Here is a 25330-nt window from a genome sequence, read left to right as displayed (position 1 = left end):
AATACACAAAATCCATGCTCAAGTCTGTGCAATTCTCCTACTGAAATGATGTAACTTTACTGATGTCTTGGGTTGGTAGATAGCTGAATGTTTCCAAACAATGTGGAAACTTCTTTCTGAGAAGAGATTGAAATACAGGCAAAATAGCTTTATAAGAATTGATCATGATTATGATCATGATACGATAGTTATGACTTCAACATACAGTAGGGTGACAAAGCAAAAAACAAATGTTGGAAAGGTCTGGTTTTTTTTCTGTTCAATTTTTACATTAGCGGCCCTAGAAAGTGCAAGTTGAAAAGAACATCCTTATGGGTAACTGTAAGCATTCAATGCAGTGCAGTTCCTTTACGCCAAGATAACAATTACAGGCAGCCACTTCCATTTTACACAGTTCCCCTCATTCAAAGGCCATGAGCCGAGCACACTAAGAAAGAACAAATTACTTGTCTTCAACCTGTGGCCCCAAACTTAGTTTTCAAAAGACACTAGTTAAAAACCAAAAACCAGCATGTGGAACTTCTCCTGAACCACTGAAGATCCCATTTCAGATTAGACACTGAGAAAGGGAAATCCTCAGGATCTGTTTAAACACTGGGACGGCACCAGCACAAAATAACTGCCCATCTTTGGCTGGCATTTGCAATGACAGTGTAAGCCCCGCAAACCATCAGCGCTGCATATTAATGTGTAATCTTTCCGCACTCCCTCAATTTCATACTGATATGAAATATCACCCCCATGTGTTTCTCTCCTCAGCCACATAAAGCCTAGATACGAACTGAATCTTCCGCACTTCTGATTAACGGAGCAGTGTTGACAACGATAACCTTTTCCCAATATGGCGGTTAATTGCATAGGTCTGCCTTGTAGCTTGCCAAATCAGAGGCACACGAGACTGGAGAATGTTCCCAACTGTAATTACAGTCTATTCCTGTCCTCATCTGTTGTAAAGGAAGAGACTGGCTTTCTGGCTCTGAACTGTTAGAAGTCATATACTTTGGTATGCAACACATGTACCTATTTTCCCTTTGCAAAAGAAGTTTGATTCCACATTGCACAATATGCAAATGTGCTCAACTTTGACCGTGGTGCGTTCCACCCAAAACTACTTTCAAATTGCTTAGATGTCGGTGCTTAACTTTACATGAAACATTACAGGTGGAGGAGCTGGTTCTCTCCTGAGACAAGCACCTGGCCCAGGCCTTACATTGAGTTTGCCTTTGTGATCACTTTGGCAGGTGCCCAGCACTCAGCGTGGGCACGGCACCTCTGTGTGTCGCCTTACAAAAACACTTCTAGCTTCAAACATTTTCCCAATGGGAGAATGGATGCTTTTTATTCCAGTGCCAGGCGAAACTTTGGCAAAGTTTGCCCCCATTGTGGGCTCTAAGAAAAAGTCATTTAGAGTTGAAAGAGTTCTTGAAACATGTTTTTGTCAGTTCAAAAGGTTAGTCAATACTTGTTACAAAATATCTAGCCATCAAATGACCTCTAAATTTCAATTGCCTGAAGGTGATGGCAACTTCTAAAATACAAGACAAAAGGAGGTAAAAGTAAACACCACTGTTGTCGCCACTGTTGATTTCACCTGGCAATGCTTTGAGAGAACTATACAAATGCATGTGAGATATGTGAGAAATGATCAAAAAGCTCACCGCTGCATTTGTATCTAGGTACATTTTCCCTTCTTTATCTTCTCTATCTGACTACAGATACACATTTATCAGCAGAGGGTTAGCTTCAAGCTGTGCCAAATCCATTCAACCCCACCGCTGTATTGTGTTATATCAGCTCACTATTCAAATAGTTTGTTTTATAGAGATATGTATAAATTCAACACAGTGGTGGAAGGAAAACATGCCTAATTAATAACACTAGAATAGAAAGATATATGCAAATGAATACCTCTCAATATTCCCATTCATCTGTCATTCCTGTTTCCAAAACAATCTCTTAAGAATTCTTAAGATAAACCCAGGAATACCTTAAGAGGCTGAATCCATGTCTCTGGAATCGATTACTGTCACTGAGCATATATTTTAATCTTTTAATATTAAAGCACAAAAAAGTAACACACATCGCAGTCAGCGCATAAAACAAAACATTTTAGTTTTATCTGAACACTGTGTTAGGTACTTGTCCAGACCAGCCTTTTGCGGGTATCTCTTAGAGAAGGTATACCTTAGCTAAGAAAGTTTTGAGAAACACCTCAGAACGTTAGAGTACAGCTTAAGGTATAACTTCTGACTGATGGAGCATCAAGAAGGCTCTGGGAAATTCACCCCTGACTAAATTAATGTTCTTATGTTCAACTTTTTCCATTTAGCCACATGAAACAAGCCAATAGAGTCCTTTCTTTTTTGTTTAAATTGAATATTGATAATGCATTATAAGTGTCTTAACAAGTGCCTATTACATATTCATTTGGCCTCATAATGCTTGTAATGAGTCTTAATGACTGATCATGAATCATTTTAATTGCACTCGTAACATGATAAGGGAACATATCAGATTGGAAGCACATTAATGACAGGAGGTGATTATAGCACATAGAACGGTCCACGCACAAGTCGAGTCTGTTTAACAGCTGGATGACTTGTGTAACGTGTGCTGCTGTCTGACATGCCTTTGAGGGATCAATAAAAGAAGCTTTATTAGCATGAATGTTTTTTAACCCTATTGCCAAAGCTGAATGCTGAATCTCTCTCACTGTTTGAGTGTGTGTGTGCGTGTGTATGTGTGTGTCTGTGCTGACACTATCTACCATTGCTTCACCTCCTGCTTGAACACTGACTCTGACAACCTCTTCTTGGCCAATTCATTCTGCTCCCCAAGGTTAAGGGGACGAGGGGGCTGCCTACCTAGTGTAAAGCCTCCAGTGTTGAGTAGCCCAGGCAGAGTCAGGTAATGGCCTCCTCTGCCTGATCAACGGAACATTCTGTCCTTCAGGCAAAGAGCAGCACTGCAAACACTTATGGTCGTCCTTGCAAGTGTACATTACTTGAGTTGACCAAACTGATGCAGGCAGCAGCATCTCAGACAGGCTGCTCAAGTCATCAGGAAAGTGCCAAGATCATGGGCTTAGATATCTAAGTTCACTGTTCATATGTAAGGACTTTGCTTATAGCCCATTAATGGAAGAACCATACAACCTGTGTAATTTCACAATGGCTGAAGGGCATGACTTTTACTGTGCTTTAGAAAAAATATAAGTTACATAACAAAGAACAAGCTTGACAAGTTTTGGGGCTGAACTGACTACTATTTGGGTTTGTTCCCTCCCCTTTCTTTTTAAACTGTCATTATTATTTTAAGTTATTTTTTTTTTTATTTTAAGTTATTGTTTATTCACGATCGTCTGCACTTCTGTATCCATGTGTGCTTTCATGTTCTGCGTTCACATTCCTTTGTAAAATTAAAAAGACGGTTGGCTTTGTACTTTGCCACATTACAAGATATTTGATCAAGGTTTGTAACATTCTGAGTATGGGAAAGAGAGATGGACACACTGGCTGCTATATAGACAGTGTCAAATCATAGGGTAGCCCACCATGGGAATAACTCTGACTGGCTACCACAGAATGTAATCTTCTTTCAAGAGAAAGACTTTAGGAAAGTGAATTTACCAGCATGGGCTTTTTTAAGGTGGAATTCCTAGATGACAAACAATGAGGTGTACATTTTGAGAAATCTATATACACTGTTAGTAAATCAAATGTACCAGAACCAAAATGGGAATAGGCCATAACAACTAGTTCTAGGTCTAGGTCTAGTTTTACAGGACATCATTCATACAACTTCACATGCAGTGGATCTTAATGCAGCATCTCCTAACCTCCTCAACAGCAGGCATGTGGTGTTTTATTTATTTATTTATTTTTGACTCTCTGATTGGCAAGCCAAAACATCTGGTCTCATCTATATTCAGAATTTCCAGCCTGAAATCTGAGCAAAAACTTGAGCTGAGATTGAATGTACCTTTAAATTATGCACCCAGTGGAGCATAACTGATAATACAGACTTGACTACAGTGTATTATGAATATATAATAGAAAGCATTTATGAATATGTAATAAAAATCTGTAAGTTTTCCATACAGCACAATAACAAACTAACAACTTTCTCCACCCCATGCCACCAACAGAGTTATCCAAATGTTCTGAAAATTGATCATGTATTTAAATCCCAAATTGCGCATGAGGAATTAGCATAATCCACATGGGCGAAATTGCTGATGTAAACTACATTAGGTAAAAATGTTGTTATGATGGAAGAAAATTGATGCTCCAAACTGACTGAGGATAAAAGCAGACAAACATTTTGGACCGAAACACTCAACGCAGGGCCAGAATACATATTTATGAAGACCTTTAAGAAAATAACGAGTAATGAAAATGACTTCAATATGGAGGTTGGCATAAATGTACTTCTTCTAATTACCTCTATCTATGGTTTTCCTGCTGCTAGTTTTTAATAATATAACCTGAGAGCCTAAAGAAAATTCTAAAATTGTGTGAGAAGTCTTAAAAACACATAACTTAGTTCTTAAGAGATCTGAAGTAGAAACTTCATGTACAGTAGTAGTACCACACTGTGGTAGCTGGACAGTCACTTACTGTCTCCTCCTTCTTTCCACAGATTGACTGACTGGTCTGTTCGTCTCCCCCCTCTACCTTCCCTGCTCCTCTCTCCTGGCCGCAGGGACGAAGCCTGTGTGAGTGAAGCGGCCCAGTGCCAGCTGCTCGTGGCACACCTGCGGTGCTATAGCTACACATTGCCTGCTTCCCCCTTCATCAACCCCACATTAGGAAAAGGTCATGTTTACTCACGTAGAGAAGAGGAGAGGAGCAGGGGAGCGGAGGAGGAGGATATGGAAAACAATCCACTGCGCTTAATGCCTCATGAAGGCCTCACACTCGCGTCGATTAGCTGATGATGTGCTGGCGAGACGAATGGCCAGTCCGGTTTGTTTATTTGTTGTGCTATTTCGTTATTTTCTTGGATGGGGGCTGGTGTGTTTTTCAATTATATTGGCTCAGTCATTACAGGAAAAGAGAGAGGTAGTGGTCCATGAAGACTCATGCAGCCAAAGCCTTCAGGGCAGGAGTGCCTAGAGAACCAACATATGCTGGTTATCTCTTTCCTCTCTTCTCTCTCTCCCTCTCTCTCTCTTTTTCTCTCTCTGTCTCCATGTAACAATCTCCAGCTGTTTCGCCTTCCCTTTCACTTTGTTTCCACACCTTCTCATAGCTTCTCTCACAATTTCTTCTGAGCTCCTGGGTTCAGCTCCCCTGGTGTCAACAATCTGGGCGAATGGTGGAGGACCCCCAGCCTAATCATTGTGTTATAATAATCACCCAGTGTCAATCCATCCTGGACCCAGTTTAGGTTGACAACTGCACACCTGCTCAGCCTTATTGGGGGAGATTTTGATTTGCAGGAGCAATGATGTGGACTCGGCAGGTGATGAGATTGGCATGGAGGGGTGAGATGGAGGTGTGTGGGGGGGGGGGGGGTGGCTGTTGGAGAATATGGACATTTGGATGATGTTCTGGTGGAGCGGCAGAGGCAGGCGGGAGGTCGGGACGCTGCCGGGATCATCCCCCATCATCTCCCCCTCCTAAATGCATTTGTCATCAGCCTCCACCTGTCTTGTCAACGCGATTGATTTGAAGAGAGCGGGATGGGGGGTTGGGGGGGGGGGGGGGGGAGGCGGAGGACAGAATGAAGTTGTCATGGCAGACGAGTGCAGCGGGAGGAAAAGGGAGCGAGGCAGACAGGAAGATAATGAAGTCCTCCGATAGGGGCTGTCAGGGCTCCGGCTGACAGCCTTCCTATGATGAGACCCCAGAGGAGGAAGAGGAGAGGAGAGGTGGGCCCGAGATGAGAGCGACCGGCGGGGCTGGGGCTCCCCTCACTTCCGCCCACTCTTCCTGCTGAGTGTGGCCTCCTCACAGGGAGCTCCTGGGGTGAGATGAATGATTTAGAGCCGAGACATACCGAGATAACAATGGGGAAGGGAGCACGAAGGCCACTGATGACCTGCACTGAAACGTAGGATGAGCGTTTTGTCGGAGCTCGTGGCCTCACTGCACACAAGATGAGGTGGGCATCTGCTGCATGAAAAGGAAATGGCTGCTCAGTTGGAGACAGGTCCAGGTGCATTACATCTTAATGTGTCAACACTATCGGATACATATCTGTAGTACTTGTGAAGTGTATGTGTGTGTGTGTGTGTGGGTTTGTGTTTGTGTGTGTGTGTGGGTGAGTAGCAACATTCACTCCCACCCAAACCCCTCAAAACACACATACACACAGACAAACAACGTCCCTCTTTAAACATAAGTGTCTTTTTGTTATCTCTGATACTTCGCAAGTCTTTCTTAACCACATCCACTTTGCTGTTAGCACAAAGCTATTCAAAACACAGTGAAAACGACACTCTGCTGTCCCTTTTACTTCTGCCGTTCACTTACGCTTACAGGCGCACTCACTCATTCTTTCACTCAGTCCGCCACTCACTCACTATCCTGCGCCTCGTCACCAGCTGGGGTCTCACACCGGCCTCAATTAGTTTGGACTCACGAGCAATGTTTGAGATCTCACGGTTGAGCTACCTTGTGGACTCTGTCTGAATCCACAGGCCTCCGACACCAAAGCAGCTATTTATCTCAACTGGCAGCTCTGAAGGCCAACAGGTCACCTGTTTGTTTCGTTTGTTTGTTTGTTTTTTTTTCTCCCATAATGTCATGGAATGAGATCAATGAAATGGCCCAGTGAACATGTGGGTCTGACACTAATCTCTGTTGGAAGCCCTTTATCAGCCAAGGCCGGGGGGAGGAGTGGGTAGTGACTGCCCTCAACTAACCCTCTGCAGCTCAGCACAGCTCTTAACTACACAAAACCAAGGGGGCGAACAGGAAGGGTAGTCAGGCTCTATCAGATCACTGAAAAAGCCAAAAGGGTATCATTTGCCCACCGCTGCCACAGGGATTGTTGCATGCTGGTCAGGGTGCTGCTCAGGCTGTATGTATAAGTGAGAAACACAGCGTGCCAGAGGATGCACATGTGACCCTCCTCAGCTGATGCAGGGGTTGAGCACAACAGGGAGCAGTCTGCTATCCAAGGAGATAGCAAGGACTACACTGGGGGCAAATGAAAAAAACTGAACAAAACAAAACGAAACAGAAAAAAACTGCAGGCTACAGAGAACATCCATGATTAAGTGTGGAATCCACACAGTCCATTTATCTACAATAATGCAGCCGGTCCCAGGATATTTCATTAATAGCATGCACTAGCAGGGGCCACCCAGATATTACATTACATTTACAAATAAAAAAGCACTTCTTCGCTGTACCAGTCTGTGAACCATCAGGTGTGATTTAGATTTAGATTTTTGCTGAAGAAGCAACACTGCCTTGGTGTTAAGTTGTGTCTATGCTCTCTGAAGTTTTATTCAGGCACAACATTATTATGGGCCTGGACCCAGGGGATGTGCAAACACACACTCACACTTTATTGTTTTAAATCGAGAGGTGTGGTAGCACACCCATGCAGAAAAACACACATACACACACACACACACACACACACACACACACACACACACACACACACACACACACACACACACACACTCACACAGACATACAAACATGCGCATAGTCACAAACATGAAAACAAATAAGGCCACACATAACCTTTCTCTCTCTCTCTCTCTCTCTCTCTCTCACACACGCTGTATGCACATAAAACACACACACACACACACACACAGCTTCACACTCCCAACACTCACTCAACAGCCCACAAAGAGGAACACACTCAAGGAAAATTAAATCAAAATCGAAAAAACATCAAACTGAGGCTGCAAATATTACTGGCAAGAAATCTTTTACTGAGTCTGCCTTTTTTTTCCGGCAGTCAGACTTATTGTGTGGCAGAGCACACATTTTCAAAAATCACACACTGCATTCAATAGGAAGTTTTCCCGGTAATGGAAAATGCCAAGTGCATGTTAAAAAAAAAAAAAAAAAAACACAAACAACAATGAGGCGATTAAGTGAAAGTGCCCATGCAGCAAAATAAAAAGTCAGTCTTCAGAGGAGTGGACCTCTGCATGTTGAGAGCAAAAGCAGGACTGAAGTCAGTCTTCATAGGAGTGGACCTCTGCTTGTTGAGAGCATAAGCAGCACTGAAGGCCTCCCTAATCTATTTACTCCTGACGCCTGTGGAGCCTTTTAGACCCCGGGCTTTTTCAGCACTTGCTCGCAGTCCCTCAACTCAGTCGTCCTCTCAGGCGCTCAACGCTCAGTCTGGCCTCTCATCTGACCAAGAGAGAGATGAGAGCCAGCCCCAGCTAAAGGTGAGAGAAGGAAGAGAGTGTGTGTGTGTGTGTGTGTGTGTGTGTGTGTGTGTGTGTGTGTGTGTGTGTGTGTGTGTGTGTGTGTGTTGGGGCTGGTGGTAAGAGGACATGAATCCAGGGCACACTACTTAGCACTATCTGTTATTTAATTATTTTATTATTTATTCTGGGGGACCTTCAGTGTGTCACATTGAGGCATGGGGAAGAGGTCAAAGGCAATTAGCACAACACTGGAAAAAGGGACTAGCATTTCCTCCCAGCCAATGAGAGTGGAGCACACAGAGACAGACAGTAATACATGGCAACATGGACCACAGAGACAGAGACAACATTTCATTGTTGACAACAATAGTCATTTCTGATAGCCTGTCAATATCCCAAAAGCCGTGAACTCTCCTCAAGTAAATCTGGTCATCCATCACTGTCTGAAGACAATGCCCGAGACACTCAAGCTTTGCAGAGCAGCGAGAGCAACGGAAACATTTAGGAGATATTTCCTCTGGCAAATCCTCCTGGGAAAATGATTGTCACCCACATGTTTGTGTTGACATTTATGCTCACAGTTGTGCTCTTTGCATTGCTCTGCATATTTCATTCTTAATGATATGCTACCACTCACCTCTCTTCAACCCGAATGGAATTTGCAGTAAGCACACAATATGGAACATGTTTAAAATTCCGTTTCTGCAACACACTAATGATGCAATATGTAAAAGTGAGTGAAAAACTTCACCAAAACCGCAGAAAAGGGGTCACATTGCTCCAAGAAAAAAGATGCAAACTGCAACATACCGTGGATATTTTAAAAATCATGGTGCAGTGCAGGTACTTATTAAATCTGTAAGACAACAAATCAGTAAGAAGCCCTTTTAAGAAAACATCTCTAATGGGATGTATTTTAGAACAGTCTGCCTTTAATGCACCTACAAAGCAAAACATATTGAAGCTGTCTGAGCAAGGTGGATATCATAAAAAAACGTTTCCTATTCATCACTCCAAATCATTCCCAAAAAATAAGCTTTAATTACATGCTTCACGAATGTTTGCCATTGAAAAGGGAGGACATGGGCGATGATCCAAGCAGGCTCAAAAGGAGAGCTGTTTTCTTACACAGGAAATTGTCCCTTGTCCAAAAAAAATGTGACTGCTATTGCTGTCTGACTTCACAGTGAAGCTCTTGTAGGTGAGATAGCCATCTTCTATACCACTGGCAAGACTTAATTAGCACCCTCAAAGCAGCTGATGAGTGTGCTGGGAATATCTTGCAGGGACTCGTTGGAAAACATGGCGCTTTGACAATTCCCTAGAGCCAGGTCATCCAGGACCTGTTCTGTTGTTACTGATTTTTCTGGGAAAAAAGATTTGCGTTTCCCCCCCCACACAAGCCCACATGCTGTTTAACCACTCCCTCTACAACAGTGGTTTTGTCAGTCACTTTGTCAAAAGGACAGGCCAGCAGCCTTACGGAAACACGGGCAATCACATGCAATTTCTGCCGTCTTCGACCACCTCTAGCATCTTTCAAGGTTGGACTGAGAGCAGCCCCTGTGGCTTAGGAGGAGACGCCGTAAGATCGGGCACCACCGTCGAGCAATTTTATTTAGGCGCACCTCATCCCCTGTGGCAGGCCGTGGGGTGACGGTAACATCAGTGCTCAGATGAGAGCTGGTAATTGTTGCCCGGCAGGAAGGCGCCTCTCGCTGGGGCAGGAATACGCCGCCGTCACCGCTGACAGCAGCCACACGCTAATTGTGACAGTTCAGTGCTTAGATCACTTTATGTTCCGCTAATTCACTACCCCATGCATTAGTTTCTCCATTAGAATATGCTAATTTATCCCCGGAGCTGCAAAACAGACAACAGCTCTCTCCCTCTCCCTCTTCTTTCTCTCCTCTCTCTCTCCTGCTCTCTTTCTTTCTCTCTCCACTCTTCCTGCTGTTTTTTTCTCCTCTCTCCTGCTGCTGTTGAAACCAGTAGTGAATAATGTGTCGAACTGACAACTTGGAGAGAGGGAGGGGGATAGTGTACAACAGTCTTACAATCCCATCCATATATCCATCCACAAACCACAGCATAGCATGTCTTTCGTCGGAGAGAGCACCATTTCCCCCATTGAATTAAGAATTCATGCAAGGCAATCTAGTATGTAGTTATTGAAATAATTAACAATTCTATTATGAAATCAAAACACTTCAGGAGCTGAAGGTCCTCCTGGCAAGGTGGGGAAGCATTGGCATTGGCTCAGGCAGGTCTGTTGATTAGACCGGAGTGGGACATAAGCACTCATGCCAGGAATGTAAGCACATAGATTAGCCGCAGCATGCCGTTGTGTTCAATAGGTCTCACTTGTCCGATTCTGCTGAGAACTCAGATATCCCACCTGATTTGAATCTGATGCCATTGCAGCTCTATGCTTTGGCAGAATAATAGTCCCTTATAAAGTTCAACCTGTTGCTCTGTATCTTCTAGAGGACTGTGATTGTAATCCGATACACCCTTTTCATAGCTCCTCAAAAGGTCCTTTCGCTGTCCGTTCAGTGTTTGTGCTTAAGAAAAAAGCTCTGGTGTTCATACACAGTCCTGTTAAATGCTAAACAAACATTGTGGCTCAGACCGAGCCATATTAATTATCCCAGCCAATCGACACCATGCTTAAGGAGCACGGAAGTGAGGGCTGTAATTTGGATGGCTGTTGAGCTCAAATATCAACAATGGTTGCATAACTGAATCCGAATCGAAACCGAATCGTGGACTCAGCCTTTAAGTCCAGTTTAATTCATTTAAATGCACATTTTTCCGACTGAATCATTTCTGTGGTGATGCTGAGTTTTAAAAACGAACAGAGAAAATATTCCACAGTGCTGCCTGATAGAACGGGTTTATATGAAACAGGAAGAGAGTCTTACCCCATGTGATGGGTACGTCAGCCAGCCCCAGTCTCCTGAATTCAGTGTTGTGTCGAGGAGATTAACTGCAACAGAAGAGAGATACCATTTTTAAAGGCAAAGGATCAGGTGCATTCATGCTTAGGTGGTCACAAAGGAAAAACAAACATCACACACAATCCTGTTTCAGTGATGTACTGAGCCATGTGCGGTCGACACGTGGTCAAAAGTACACCCGTTTCAGAGACCCTTGTCGGTTAACCCACGAGAGCTGGGAGGACAGGAGTTTTTCATGGCATCTCATTTACTCTGCCTTACAGCAGCGATCGACTGACTCGTGTCCCTCAGATGCTGCCGAGGGAACACTGACGGGTGACATTCTAATTGTCTGATTAATCGCCTCTCAATCCCCACCGAAGTCCTTCACAGACGGATCAATGTGTCGCTTGGCTCCGAAGTGTGACGCCGACATTGATCACCAGCTAAAGCCCCGCAGCACTGTTCATGTGTCTTTCTGCTGTTTCTCGAGGCACTTAAATTTAGCGTGATGAAATATTCCTAACTTCATCGCTGACAGGCCCTGTTGGGACTCTCCCTCTATTTATTGATAGCCTAACACTGGGATTCCAGCTTTTTTGGGGGGCACACCAAGGTGACCGTGGGAGTAGACACCCGGCGGACGCACCCTTCCAAGCTCATCGGCACCCCTTATTTATCTCTTTGTCATCATAGCTGAAGGCCATATCCTCTTCTATCACTGCGCTGTTTAGATTACATTGTTGTTGGATATTTTGTAAAAAGCCCATCTGGCATAAGCAGCAGGAGGAGTCTGTTCATCTGGCCTTATGCCGAACGGCAGACACCTGATGAAGATGCAATGTGGAAAGATGAGGCAATTGAGACCTGGACATCCCTGGGCACGATACAGTGAACTACAGGGGTATGCGATACAGGGAGACAAGAGCCACACCCACTGTATATATGAGGTGTATTTCTCCATCTAACGGAGGAAGGGGACTAAATAAACTCTCCCTGAGAGGTTCCCCCAGACACGTTGCAAGGAACATCAAGAGCCATTGGAACAGATGTCCTCTCCTCTCTCACATTTTCCACCCCTCATTAACAGACATTAGTGTTTGTTGCCATGCCGATACTCATCAAGGTGCTTGTGTTTACACAGGAGAGTCTCGTGTTCAACCGTCAGATGTTCAGGTCTTACTCTCCTACTCTTGCTCTCTTCACGCTAGCCATGCAGATGGGGGGAAAAAAGAGAGGAAGGAGAGAGAAAAGAGAAGAGAGAGAGAGGGGGAAGAAGAGGGAGGGGGATGTTTGTGCGAAGGGGGGAGGAGAGGGAGGGATGGGAGTTGAGCGATAGCGGAGGCAAATAAGAGGGGAGAAATAAATAGGAAGGATTAGCGCATATGGTGATAGCTCTCCTAATTTGAGAAGGCTGCAGATGAGGGCATTAGGTCAGCAAGCCTCAGGTGTCTCACGCTCCCTCCCTCCCTCCCTCCCTCCTCATCTACCCTCTCTCCCTCCTTCTCTGTCTGTGGCCTTACACAGTCTGCCTATTTATCTCCTTTGACTCAGTATTGATCAGTTTCCTGCCCCGCTCTCCATCGGCATGATGAAATTGATGAAGCACTGGAAACTCAGATACGAGATCACAAAAAGTCTTATGTTCTTTTTGTTTTTAGACCCACAAACAATGTGTAAAGTGTTGTATCAATTGGACATAGAACATTGTGCCAGTAATACAGCCGTACATTCATATGTTTGTATGTGGCTCGTTTGAACAGAATGCTCCCCAAAATACCCTGCTGTATTTTACGCAGGTAAATAGTTTCCGCTCTATAATACTTCTTCCTCTCTTTTACTCCCCGATGGCATGTTCCATTACGTTTTGTTGACATCAAATATTGCGGTCTAAGCTGGATAGATATTAAAAATGGAGACGGTAGTCATTGAAGGTACTCACAGATATCACAGTCTCATGCTAGAGATTCTGTGCATATGATCAGCCATTGGGACAAAGAGCATGAAATTGTCCTCTGGAGTGCTCAAGGTCAGACAAATAGTAGTGACTCAGACTTTACTCACACAAATTGAGCACATCTCAACACAATAAAATGTGTTTGGTTGTGTATGTGTGTATGATACACCCATAGAGAGAAAAAGAGACTGAGAGAGTTTTTCTGTAGTCAGCTCAAAATCTCAGCGTTGTATAAATACAGAGGATAATGTATAATTAAAGCATTATTAAAGCATTTCTGCTGAGATTGTAGAACGAGGTGTTCTTTGTTTGGACTGAACATACATTACATTAATATTTCTCGATGCAACACATGTTATTTCCTATCGGACCTGTACCAAGGTGTTTATTCTTTGGGATGGAAAGATCGATTGCCCTGCAACCCTGTCTGGAGAGAAAATATACGTTTGCTCCACGTTGAATGCGCTCAGCATCTCCACCACGTCCTCTGGCCAGTCACAGGGGAACATGTATCAAATGAATGGAGTGATGGAGGGCCTCGGCGCGGGTCACTGGAGGAGATCGCCTGCAGTGCGTCTCCGGTGACACAGCTGAAATATCGGCCATCCAGGGCCAGGAGTTAAGTGTGCTGCCTGCGGGGGCCCACTGCCGACCAATGGGTGTGAGGGATGCAGGTGAAAACACTCTCACTCTTCATGCTGCCCGCCCTGTTTATTTTCTCTCTCTCTCATAGACACACACACACACACACACACTCACAAACAATAACACTCACACAAACACTTTGGCAATATAATGAGCAGTAAAGTTGTGAAATGTTCCCTTTCCATTTCAGCTTTATGCTTCCTGTATGAGTTTAAAAAAGCAGCAGAGATGTTTATTTTTTCAGTTTGTTCTCTCTCTCTCTCGGTTCAAATAAATTGAACATTTCTATCCTCTGAGGTACGGAAAAATTAGTTTTGTGCTTGGATCTTCCTTCTTGTTCATAATTACACACACAAAAAAAATACACTTGTGAAGCCAGAGTTATGAGCTTTACATCTAAAATGATCGATTAGCTGACATTGCGCTACCCAGAGGGACACTAACGGGAGTAACTTCTGGAAAATATTGTAGAATTAGAAAATATCTCTGCTCCTTCAGTACAAAATACCAAAACTTGCTTCCGTATATATAGAAACCTATCTGTACCATTTTACTTTTCAGTATTTTTATTTTTTTCTCAGTTTTCCTTTCCGTTTCATTTTATTGAACTAAGTCACCACTGTACAGTTATTAGAGGCGGCCCCTCTAAAAGAGTTGTGATGGAGCCCAGATAATAGGTAGTGCCCAAGCGGGCTATGCAAACCAGTTCCAGAAGTCATTATCAATAGAGAGAACTGATTCCAAGGATTGTTGACAATGCTGCTGTAGTCAATAGGATGCCTAGCGAGGGGGGAAGGAAACCAAACAAAGTGTATAGCACTGCCTTTCATCTCCTTATCAAACGGACCGGCTATATATCTGCTATAGAGATCTGCATTATTCATCTCCAGTAGGAAGCTGAGGACAGCAGTGCTGCGCTGGCACATGAAGAGGCTTCATTAAGGAAAACACACACACACATACACACACACAGGTGTGAGTGGAGCTACAGCCAGCTGCGCTTAGCTGTGTCTGATGCCTCCAACGATTTCATCAACTTCTAATGACTGTCACTTTGCCATTGGAGCCTTCGCAGAGGTTTTGAGTAAAAAAAAAAGGAAAATGCTGCACATTACGCCCAAATACACACGTCTCCTCAATCTGGAGATAATGAAAGTGTGTATTGTCAGCGGACGGGGCAGGATTACGTGCCTCTTAAATTCATATAAATTATTTATTGTGGAGGGGAACAATGATTAAATGGACAGATCATGATATTTGTGGCCGTAGGATAGTGAGCATGTTCAGAGAAGATTGACCTTAGGTAAACTGTCCTTATGTCCAAGTTAAGCTTTCACAGTGGTCAAGTGAAATGGTCACTCGTCATAAAATTACCTTCATACTGTGGCTATAATATTATTCTGTCATCTTTTTAATGATGCCCTTTTGTGTTTTGTATCCTCAATTTATCAGGTAAGGCTTTTTAACGCTCATTTGTGTTCAAAACATTGCAACATATGGCAGTGATTTCTAGTTTGCCTGTGCCCTGTGGATCTGTCTCTTAAAACCCTAAAACATCCTGTCCTTTCTGCCAAATGCTGAGAGGTTCTCACTTTTGCCTTCCTCTTACAGACACCTTACCTGCTGGCAAGCTCACACTGCAGCTGTTTCTATGGAACATCCATTTCCCTGTACTCTGAAGTGTGGGCACTTCTGAGTATGCTGCAGCTGCATGGCTCTGCGCTGGCATGGCGTGCTAGCTTAGCATAGTGTGTGGGTGCGTCTTGCGTAGCGCTGGCAGGAGGAAGCTCCCTCGGGGGAACAGCGGGACGGAGCGCATCAGTGTCTGCGTTCCTCAGGGAGCACCTCTCTCCCGTGTTTGCTGATGGAGTGTCACGGCACACGCAGGGTGTGTAGATATTTATATCGCAGGTAACGCCAAGAGGGCACCCACCAGCCACAACTCACTGAGCAGGGCGCTTGGCAGCGGCATGCGCTAACGACGGATGCTAGCTGACTCCGTGTCCTGATGCTCCCCAAAATACACCGGAGCTATCCAGGAGACATCTCATCTTTTGATCTAGTTTGAAAAGGAGGTGCTCCAATTTTGGTGGATTTATTTTTAAGGGCTACCAGGGGCTGTGTGCATCAGAGCCACAAAACCATATACAGCAAAAATAAACAAATAAATAAATAACCACTTGACTGCCCAAAAAGGTCTATCAGAAACTAATCACTACCTCTAACGACTACTGAGAATGCTTTTCATTAGAAGCCTTAATGAATTCCCATTTTCTTACAATGATCCACTGATAGTGTTTCATCAACATCTTCCATCTGATAAAAGGATCTCATTAGTTCAGCAAGCACCCATGTGGTATATTCATTTTATTTTGATATTTTCCCTTCAAACTTTCTTTGTCCCCGATATGTCTCCAGTCTAGGATGCGGGGCAGTGAAATCCACCAGCGCTGACTGTGAATTATTGACAGGTTCAGTCGGATAGGGCCAGCGACGGCTTTCCTCAGACCAGGGTGAAACTCAAATTATCTTCCTCCCATAGTTCCTCGAGCTCCAGACTTTGCCTGTGTTTTTCATTCCTGGAGACCAATGCCTACATTTCTCATCAATTAATGACAAAAAAAGATGATTTATTTAGTGTGTTCCTCCTCACGTTTCCAGCTCTCTCTTCAAGACCCTGTTCAGGCTTAACGGAATGTTCTGGAACAGCAGTGTCGCCATTCCGTCCCTTTTTTATTTCATCTATGCACTCGGCCATCTGATGGAATGCCGGTGACTATGTAGCAATTCCTGTCAACCAGGGAAAATGCTTTTAGAAGTCACTCATGGTAATCGCTCCCTTGGTCTATGGGCGAAAATCGTCACAGCACATGAAAGGATAAATTCCACCCTTTGACAGTCCATTTCCACAAGATACTGTTTTAATCTGTATAAATCTGTGTAAATGGCTGTATTGTTTGCTTGCCATTTAATGGAGCCCACTGAACTGTAGCGCTGAAATGCATTTCTTCGTCTGTGTTGATGTTTACCATAGATTGGATCGGCACTAAGCTCCTGACATGGAGGAAAGTCTCATCAGATAATGGATTACATTTGTGTATAGCTTATGTGTGCCTGTGTGTGGGCAAAGTGTCTGACAAAGAGTGACAGTCATGCAGGAAAAACTGAATATATAGTATGTGTGTGTGTGTGTGTGTGTGTGTGTGTGTGTGTGTGTGAGTATGGGTGTTCATACGTGTGTGTGTGTATTGGTGTGCATAGACTGCAAGCATACGTGTGTGTGTGTGTGTGTGTGTGTGTGTGTGTGTGTGTTAGTGTAACTGTGTTTTGTGATTTCTTCAGTATGTCATGTGATGCAATAGGCCTGATTGCACAGATACTCAGCCTTTACGAGGCTTACAAGTTGTCTAGACTTTGATGCCATGCCACCATATTTTGTTTTGCCATCGCTTGATAAAATGTGACTGGATAAGCAATAAGAGCAGGCAAATAAATGGAACAAATATGTCGATGTCTAACAATGTAGCCTAACAGCATGACTTATCCACCACTGTGATGTGGCATTTCATATCCTATTCATTTCACTGTGACCCAAGGTACAAAGGAAGCAACTATTGTATTGCCTCCAATGTGGGCTCTATGTTGTATATTGTTGGTATTGGATCTTCACACAAAAAAGAACCAAAAGCACAGTGCAGTTGCTGAGTAACTCAATGAGTGACCTAAGAAGAGGCGACCAAATGAATGGCTAGAGATGCAGGTTTGGCCATTTTGTTCCCTGTGTACAGAATATAAGTTATGATGAGCACAACACAGTCCTACATCTCATACAGATTGACAAGAGAAAATAGTGAGATGGGAACATTGGGAAAATTGCTGTTATTAGATTTTTTTTGCTGTTTTTGCTATTATTCGTATTAAATATAAGATATATGTAAATGTAATATTCTATTGTTCCTTCAAATAAAATCATGCAAGCACATTTGCTTCCATATTTCAGTGGATTATTGCATATTTCACTTTTGCAATCAAAGATGAATCAATCATGTTTCAATTTGTATTTCAAAATTGCACTCAAGTGCAAGTCTTAATTTCCCATTTCTGTCATTGTGTTTGCCACAGGCGTATTTTGTTATTGTCCTTAATAAATCGGGGGGAAAGAGAACGTAGTTGGCTGAGAAGACGTGATTTGACCATTCCGCCATCGTATTTACATTTTATTTATGCTTTAGGGAAATTTGAATGGTGTGTACTAAATGAAAATTCCAAATGTCCTTGTTTTATGCGTTATATACTTCAATATGTGTTTAACAACTTATCATGCCCTCAAAGGAACTCATCTTCGTTTCAGAATTCCCCGATTCCCTGTCACATCTGCATTTTATAGCTTTAGACTTATGTCTTGTGTGAAGCGTGCTGTGAATTAAAAATGTCAAGAAATAATAAATAAAACTGTCACAATGAGGGCGTACCAAAGTTGTCTTTTGTCTTTACTTGATGGTGGAAAAGGCCAAGGGTTGAGACCCTTGACAGAGCTTCTTCGGTCAAACCTGTCTTCCCTGACAGTCTCCACCTCAGCGATTACAGCATCTCTGATTAGAGCCATTACACTGTGGGTTCTGCCATTTGTAACTTCACATGGACCCCCATTCTTTACTAACAGTGTGAATACTGATGCAAGAGAAAGCAATACATTTTCCACCTTTCCCAATAAAACATTCCCTCTCTTTTTAATGATCTTGGATCTAATTAGGTAGAGAAACTGACTGAAAAAAAAATCCCTCTCTCTCGATTTTTCCATATATCTCTCACTCAGCCGAGCCTCGGTGCTGTTTGTGTAACGCATTATGAGTGTGTTAGTGCTATTGGTAAAGTAATGACTGTGCATGGCAGATATTAATATCTTTGGGAAAATGTGTTTGCAATGGGAGAGAGGTGAACATCCTGCTTCTCAGCTTTTCTCCACCTTCAGCCCCTCTTAATCATGTTAGGCCTGTGATTTATGTGCAAATTATGGGGGCATAAAATGTATTATTTCCTTATGAAAATGGGAGGAACTATCCATCACGGTGGATCAGGCAGAGTCTCCTGATCACTAAATCACAATCAGGGACACAGCTAAAAGCAGCAGAAATGTTGCTGTTGGTGTTAAACGCTGGCAGTAGCTCGCCCAGGAAGGGCACGGTGGACTGAAAATTCTTGGGGTAAAAAAAGGAAAGACGAGGCAGAAAAAAAAAGTGAAGATGCTAAACTACTAATTAGGGTTCAGGGTCACCTGGAGCTTCAGAATTAGATTAATCAGCCAGAGGGGAAGCCATCACCAGGGTCACATCTATTCCATCGGAAAAAAACTGAAATGGGCCAAGAACTTAAGGTCCTACTATGTTAGAACCTGTGCTAATTCTAGTCCTCGTACCTGTAGTTACACTATGACTAGGTATATGCATCATGTCAAATAGTAGTGCACTGACTACACTGTACTTGTTCTTCCGAAAGGTGAATGGGCTGAAAAGAACCCCAATGTTTTTTACTATAGTAAAGTTCTGTGTCAAAATGTCAAGGCTATACATAGCCAAGATCAGTGACACCACACCTAGCAAGAGTGTGGCTGTGAAGTTCCCAGCATGCACTACTGGCAAGTCATGGACACTGCCGTCACACACTGCAGAAACAGACCAAGGCTGGCCATACGCACACCTGCAGATAACACACACACACCTGCAGATAACACACAATCATTTTTTAATTTATAGCTATTATTTTATACCTCTTCCTGGTTGTGTAGTTTCATGTGCTATTTCAGACAGCAGGGAGGAGGAGCGATGGACCAAGAGGAGAGATGGGCCAAAGGAAATAGAAGAGATTGAACCAACAGCAGGCAGGGCAGAGGGCTCAGAGAAAGGGAGAGGAGGAGGAAGAGGAAGAGCAGAAGCAAGACCAAAGAGCAGAGAGTGGGAAATTGTGCATAACCCCCTTTTGAACCCTGGGATAGTAGTGCCCAATTACAAAGTGTTTGGCCACACACACACACACACACACACACGTATGTACGTGCACAGCTCACAACGCACAACGCACAAGAAAACTCAAGAGGACCAGAGATTTTTCAAACGCAGCATCATAATTACGGTTTTTCTCCTGAGGACGATAAGGATTTGCTCTGGGGTTAGTTATTCTTTTGCTTTTGCCTTTTTTTCTTTTCTCCCTCCCTCTCCACCACACACGCGCATACACACTGTTCTTCACAGACTGAACAAAAGCAGTTATGAGGCCTCATCACAACAGCAGTCCCACAGACATGACATGTGTTTCCCAACCCTGCATTATTCATTCCTGTTCTGGTGCTGCTTCTCGCCACTGAGATAAAAACCCAAACGTGCCCATCGCTCCTTATTTATTTATTTGCTCGGGGAGGCGTGGGCCAATCTCACCTAGGCACATATTTCTCCAGGAACACTGATCCTAATACAACAGAGCCTACTCAGCACTGAAGCGCTCTAAACACTAATGAAGATGTCTTTAAACACAATTAAAATGGCATTGCCATTGTGCTATACATGCCATAATAATGTGAAAGTACAGCAACTGAATTACTATACCAGTATGTTCTATCTCTCACTCTCTCTCCATCTATCTATATCAATTCTTGCACAAATATAGGCCAAAATGTGGCAAAAACCCCCTCCATAAATATCAAGAATTTTAAGTAATTAGTTGTTGAGTGATTATCTCAGGAAATGAAAAAGATAGCAGCACATTCGTCAGTACATCAGACAGAACTGTTAAAGAGATGTGATATTAGCCCTTTGGATGTTCATAGCAGCACCAAAGCAGCCATTAATATCCCACACAGACACACACGCATACGTAATCAATGAGGTCAAACACTTTGCTTGAGTGTTGTGAGCAAGAAAAGCAAATCACAGGCCTTTAGTACCTTTTTTATTCCAATAACAATCGCTCAAAGCATCATCAAAAACACTGTGGTGGGATACCCCACATCATGTGAGTCACACAGTTTAGAGGTACTCATTAAGCTCTGCCTGCTACATTCTACAGAACCTCTACAGTGTTCAACCCATAGCAATTAGCATTTGGCAAGTGATGCTATATCTATGATTCAGAAGCAAATTGAGTACAAATATGAAAATAATGAGCATAACTATGGACAGACACAGGTGCAAACACAGGGATCAGTATCAAACCCATGGTGTAGCTATTCAAACATTTCTCCTTGCTGATCATTCTTGTGCATTCCGTGAAAATGACAATCTAAGCTAGCTGTTCACTGATATAAGACAATCTCAAATAGCCTTGACAGTCAAACTATTCATCAGTTGTTTACTTGTGCCGCCACTTAACTGAGGTAGAGGAGCCATGTGTCTAATGTCAGGAGACCCTGTATTTGAGGTGGGTTTTTTTGTGAGGGGAAAAATTGCTTAATACAGAGCCAGCCATTAATCAATGAATCCCTCCATGTGTTATTATTTTCCTCTGCCCCCTCTTCATCTCAGGCACATGGACTCATTGTGTATTTATCTTTCAGCCTGAAAGTCAGGAGAAGGAAATCCTTTGAGCTGCAATTCAAAAGATAAAACTTAGACATCCAACTTGGGCAGCTTAGAATGTTTCAAATTGCTGTGAAGTAGTAATTTATTAGGTCAATTCAATTTTGCAGCTTTAATCTTTAATTTATGATGACTAATAATGAACCATCATCGGCGCTGCACTGTCCTTTATTGTGCCTGTTGTCCTGTTGTAGTCATTTTGTACTGTCTTGCGCTGTTTGTTCATGTTTGAACACATGCACTTTATGTTGTCCTCTGGAGATTCGTGTAGTCTTCTTTGGCCCTGCGTTGTTCTATGTAGAACCATGGTCCTGGAGGAGCGTAGTTTCATCTCATTATGCACTGCATTAGCTGTAAATGGTTCAATATGACAATAAAACCAGTCTACAGTCTAAACAGCCATACATGAACTTTTGAACTCTTGCAGTGCATAATATTATAGCGATTCCATTTGCTTTGTGATGTCTCTGGTAACAAATATAAACACGGTTGCTCAAACCAGAGGCTTAATGATTACTTATTTATTCTTGAAGGATTATGGTTCTGATAACTGAGTGCAAATTATTTTAATGGAATGTTTGCCATGAATTGAATTCAATCATTTAAGGGCCATAAAATGGAAGGTTAATCAATTGCATCCATTATGTAAACATATTATTTCTAAATTATTTAGTTACTGTCGTTTTACATGACCTTAATTTGATGTTTTAATTCTATGATATTTGCTATGATATTTCATCAGTCCATAAATAGACAAATAAGCAGATAAACATATACATTAAATCAAGACAGCACCAGAGTTAATGATGCATGGTGGCTTGACACTTTACCTTCAGCTTACTTTTTAAGACTCAGTGACAACTGAACTAAATGTCTGTAAACAATTCTAAAGGCTGATCCTTCTTTGAGTCGTTTGTCATTATGTCAGCACGTGTCAATTTTGATGTGAAGGTGATGTAACAATGATGCCAAGTAAATAGATTTCTCTTGACAAAAGGTTACATTCTGTCACTTTCAAGGTTGACATGTCTGGGACATTATCACAATTTCAAAATTGCTCAGTGTATTCTTGTGATGTAAGATTGACATCATGTTTATAATCAGACATAATTCCAAGTTCAAACTGAGTTGAACATACCTTTACGCTTTGTCTGTTCAAAATGTCAGGACGGGATAAATAGTCAGTTGTGCTCATCGCTTGTGTGTTTACCATAGTTCCTCTTATCTGCAGGTTTGCATCCAGCATTCACTTGCATGCTGATTCACACTGGCCTCTCACTCTCTTATTTCCCAGTGTTGCCCTCTCAACTGCCCCTACACAGGGTGCCCATTAATGGCTACTTATCTACATCACCATCTCACCTGTCTATGCACCCGTATTTCCCTCAACCTGCGTCTTTGTCTGCACTGCCTACTCAACTGTTTCTTTACCTCTCTACCTTCTGCATCCTCTAGCCCTTTTTCCCTGTGCCCTTTGTAAGCTTTTCCTTTCCCTCTCCCACCTCACCATCTCCGCCCGTGCATGGCTATGTCAGACACAACAGCAGCCAGACCCATCACTCAGACAGCTCAGCCTGGGTCACTCTGTGTCACAGGCTTTAGAGCTCCATGACAGTCACACGTCCCTGTCACACATGAAGCTTATCTGGGTCTAAAGAGGGGAGAGAAAAACGTCCTGCACGACTGCAACCGCGGTGAGAAACATTGTCTGTCCTTGCTCACCTGAAGGTAAACAGCACACGGGCTGGTCCCTCAAAGCAGTGGGCTATGAAATGTATTTGTTTTTTGCATTTCACATAACAAATAAGAGAGCCACGTAATTTTTGCCAAACATACATATTGATGTACTATTGAGCTCCTTAAACAGAATAACGAAGTACATGCTGCCAGCAGCGACTCATAAGAATTAGAAAAATACTATCTTCACCATAACAACATATGCATACATGCAATCATATATGTTAACACATCAATAAAACCCATTGCTCTAACACACAAACACAGACTGTACAGGGGAAAAAAACACAGGATGGCACACAGGTGCTGCTTCCCCTTTGCTTGCCTGTTCCTGTCCTGTGTGTTTTGGGAGAGAGAGCAGAGGTGGCTGACAGCACGCACGGCACTTGATCGTTTCTCGCTGCCGGAGCAGCTTTGCGTGCAGGCACTCTCAGAGCAGGCAGCCCTCTGCACGCACACACTCTCACACAAGCCCCAGAAGCGTCCCCTGGAGCTCACGCTGCTCCCGGATGAACTTTAAGACACACATACACACATACACACACACACACACACAAGTGAGCATGTGTCTCTCTGTGGATGGAGACTATACATGCACTCACTCAAACACCCTTTCCCTCACATCAAAACTGTCTGATCAGATGAACACAGACCTGAGATTGTTTGACAGCTCCCAAATTCTGAAAGTAAGCTTGTGCATGTGTGTGTGTGTGTGTGTAGATAACTTGCACTCAATTTTGAATGCATGGCAATCAAACAAAACCCCTTCGCTTTAGTCTCATCCTGTAGGCGTTGTAAAACAAGAAGAAGCCAGCGTTGTGCGTCTGTGACAGAGCAGGCTCACTCTGAGGCACTTACCTTCATTGCTGTTTGTGTCTCTGGAGCCCTGAACCTGGAGAGATATAGTCCACAGTACGAGCAGCAGCAGCCCCGGATCCGATGCCATCGTGCAAATGTGGACCCGGCGCAAAGTGAGGATCTCTCACTCTCTCTCTCTCTCACGCTCACGCTCACTCACTCCTTCCCCCCTCTCCCTCTCACTCGCTCCCTCTCTCCCCAGGCTTTCTCTTTGCCAGTGTTGCAGAGTGGTGGTGGCTCGAGCAGGGATTCACAGCACTCTGCGCCGACTTCAGAAACTGCCTGCTGCACTTGGCCACATGCAACACCACCAGGAGTGGCACGGGGGGGCGGGACGCGACTGTCTGTCAGTGCGCCCGCAGCCAATTAGAGCAGGAGAACTCTGGCTCTGCCTCTGAGCAAAGGCACTTTCCAACCACACCTTCTGCTAATACTCCACCCTCTTCTCCTCCCCTCTTCATCTCTTTCCCTTCTTCCCTTCCCTCCTTTCACTCTTTATCAGGGTACATTTAAAATATATCGTACATAAATATCACATATGATAAATCCAACCTAAGGGTGGATGTATTCGCAAAAAATATGCATACGCAACATAATAACTTTGTGTCGATTCTATGATAAAATCACAATACTTTTGCATTCTAACAAGATAAACGTGTGTATAGACCAATTTTCAAGAATAAATTGAATTTATTAATTGAATTATTTTCAGGGAAATTATGCTTAAAAACATTATAAAGATTTCATAAAGGTCTACACCGATGTGCTACTTGTATTTAAACACAGAGGTTTAGATCAAATCTTTCCCATAGATGAAGGTTTGTTTTACTGTAAAGCTACAATTTCCTGTGTATTTTTTCCATATGCATATACGTCGACACAAAAGACATTTCTCTATCTAGCCTAATATGCTCCTTATATAGGGTAGACGTTTCTGCTGACTTGGTTTCAGGTTATTACTCGGCGATATCCACTTATTCTAAAAGTGCGTCTTATGGCTTCACTACATTCAGTTTTGTCAGGAGTCTGAAGAGCAATTGTCTTTTGTCTTATCACACTTCTTCAAGGACAAACAATGCACGATTGATCCCTCATTTACTTGGCAACTGCTTCAAACGGTGACTTGTTTAGTCAATGCACACTTCAGTAGCATTTTAACATGTTGATAAGAGAAAGGTCGGCCCTGTGTGAAGAGAAAGAAACGCTGCAGCAACCCTATGGGCTCATAAGAAGTAATATTTTCTAAATGCTCATCAAAATGTAAATTAATCTT

The 25330-nt window shown here is 43.1% G+C and overlaps 1 protein-coding gene across 1 annotated transcript in view; it reads right to left on the bottom strand.

The window, feature by feature from the left end:
• epha8 (eph receptor A8) overlaps window positions 1-24145 on the bottom strand; it is a gene marked incomplete at both ends in the record, with an annotated part of 48604 nt that extends 24459 nt beyond the window's left edge. Inside the window, 2 exons of the mRNA XM_080846430.1 lie at window positions 11278-11342; window positions 24058-24145. Coding sequence (XP_080702556.1) covers window positions 11278-11342; window positions 24058-24145 — 153 coding nt within the window. The remainder of the gene's footprint in view (window positions 1-11277; window positions 11343-24057) is intronic.
• Window positions 24146-25330: the final 1185 nt, after the last annotated feature.

The sequence above is a fragment of the Sprattus sprattus genome (assembly GCF_963457725.1).
Source record: "Sprattus sprattus genome assembly, chromosome: 10".
NCBI classification, from domain to species: Eukaryota; Metazoa; Chordata; class Actinopteri; order Clupeiformes; family Clupeidae; genus Sprattus; species Sprattus sprattus.
This window is presented reverse-complemented; position numbering and strand designations above follow the sequence as displayed.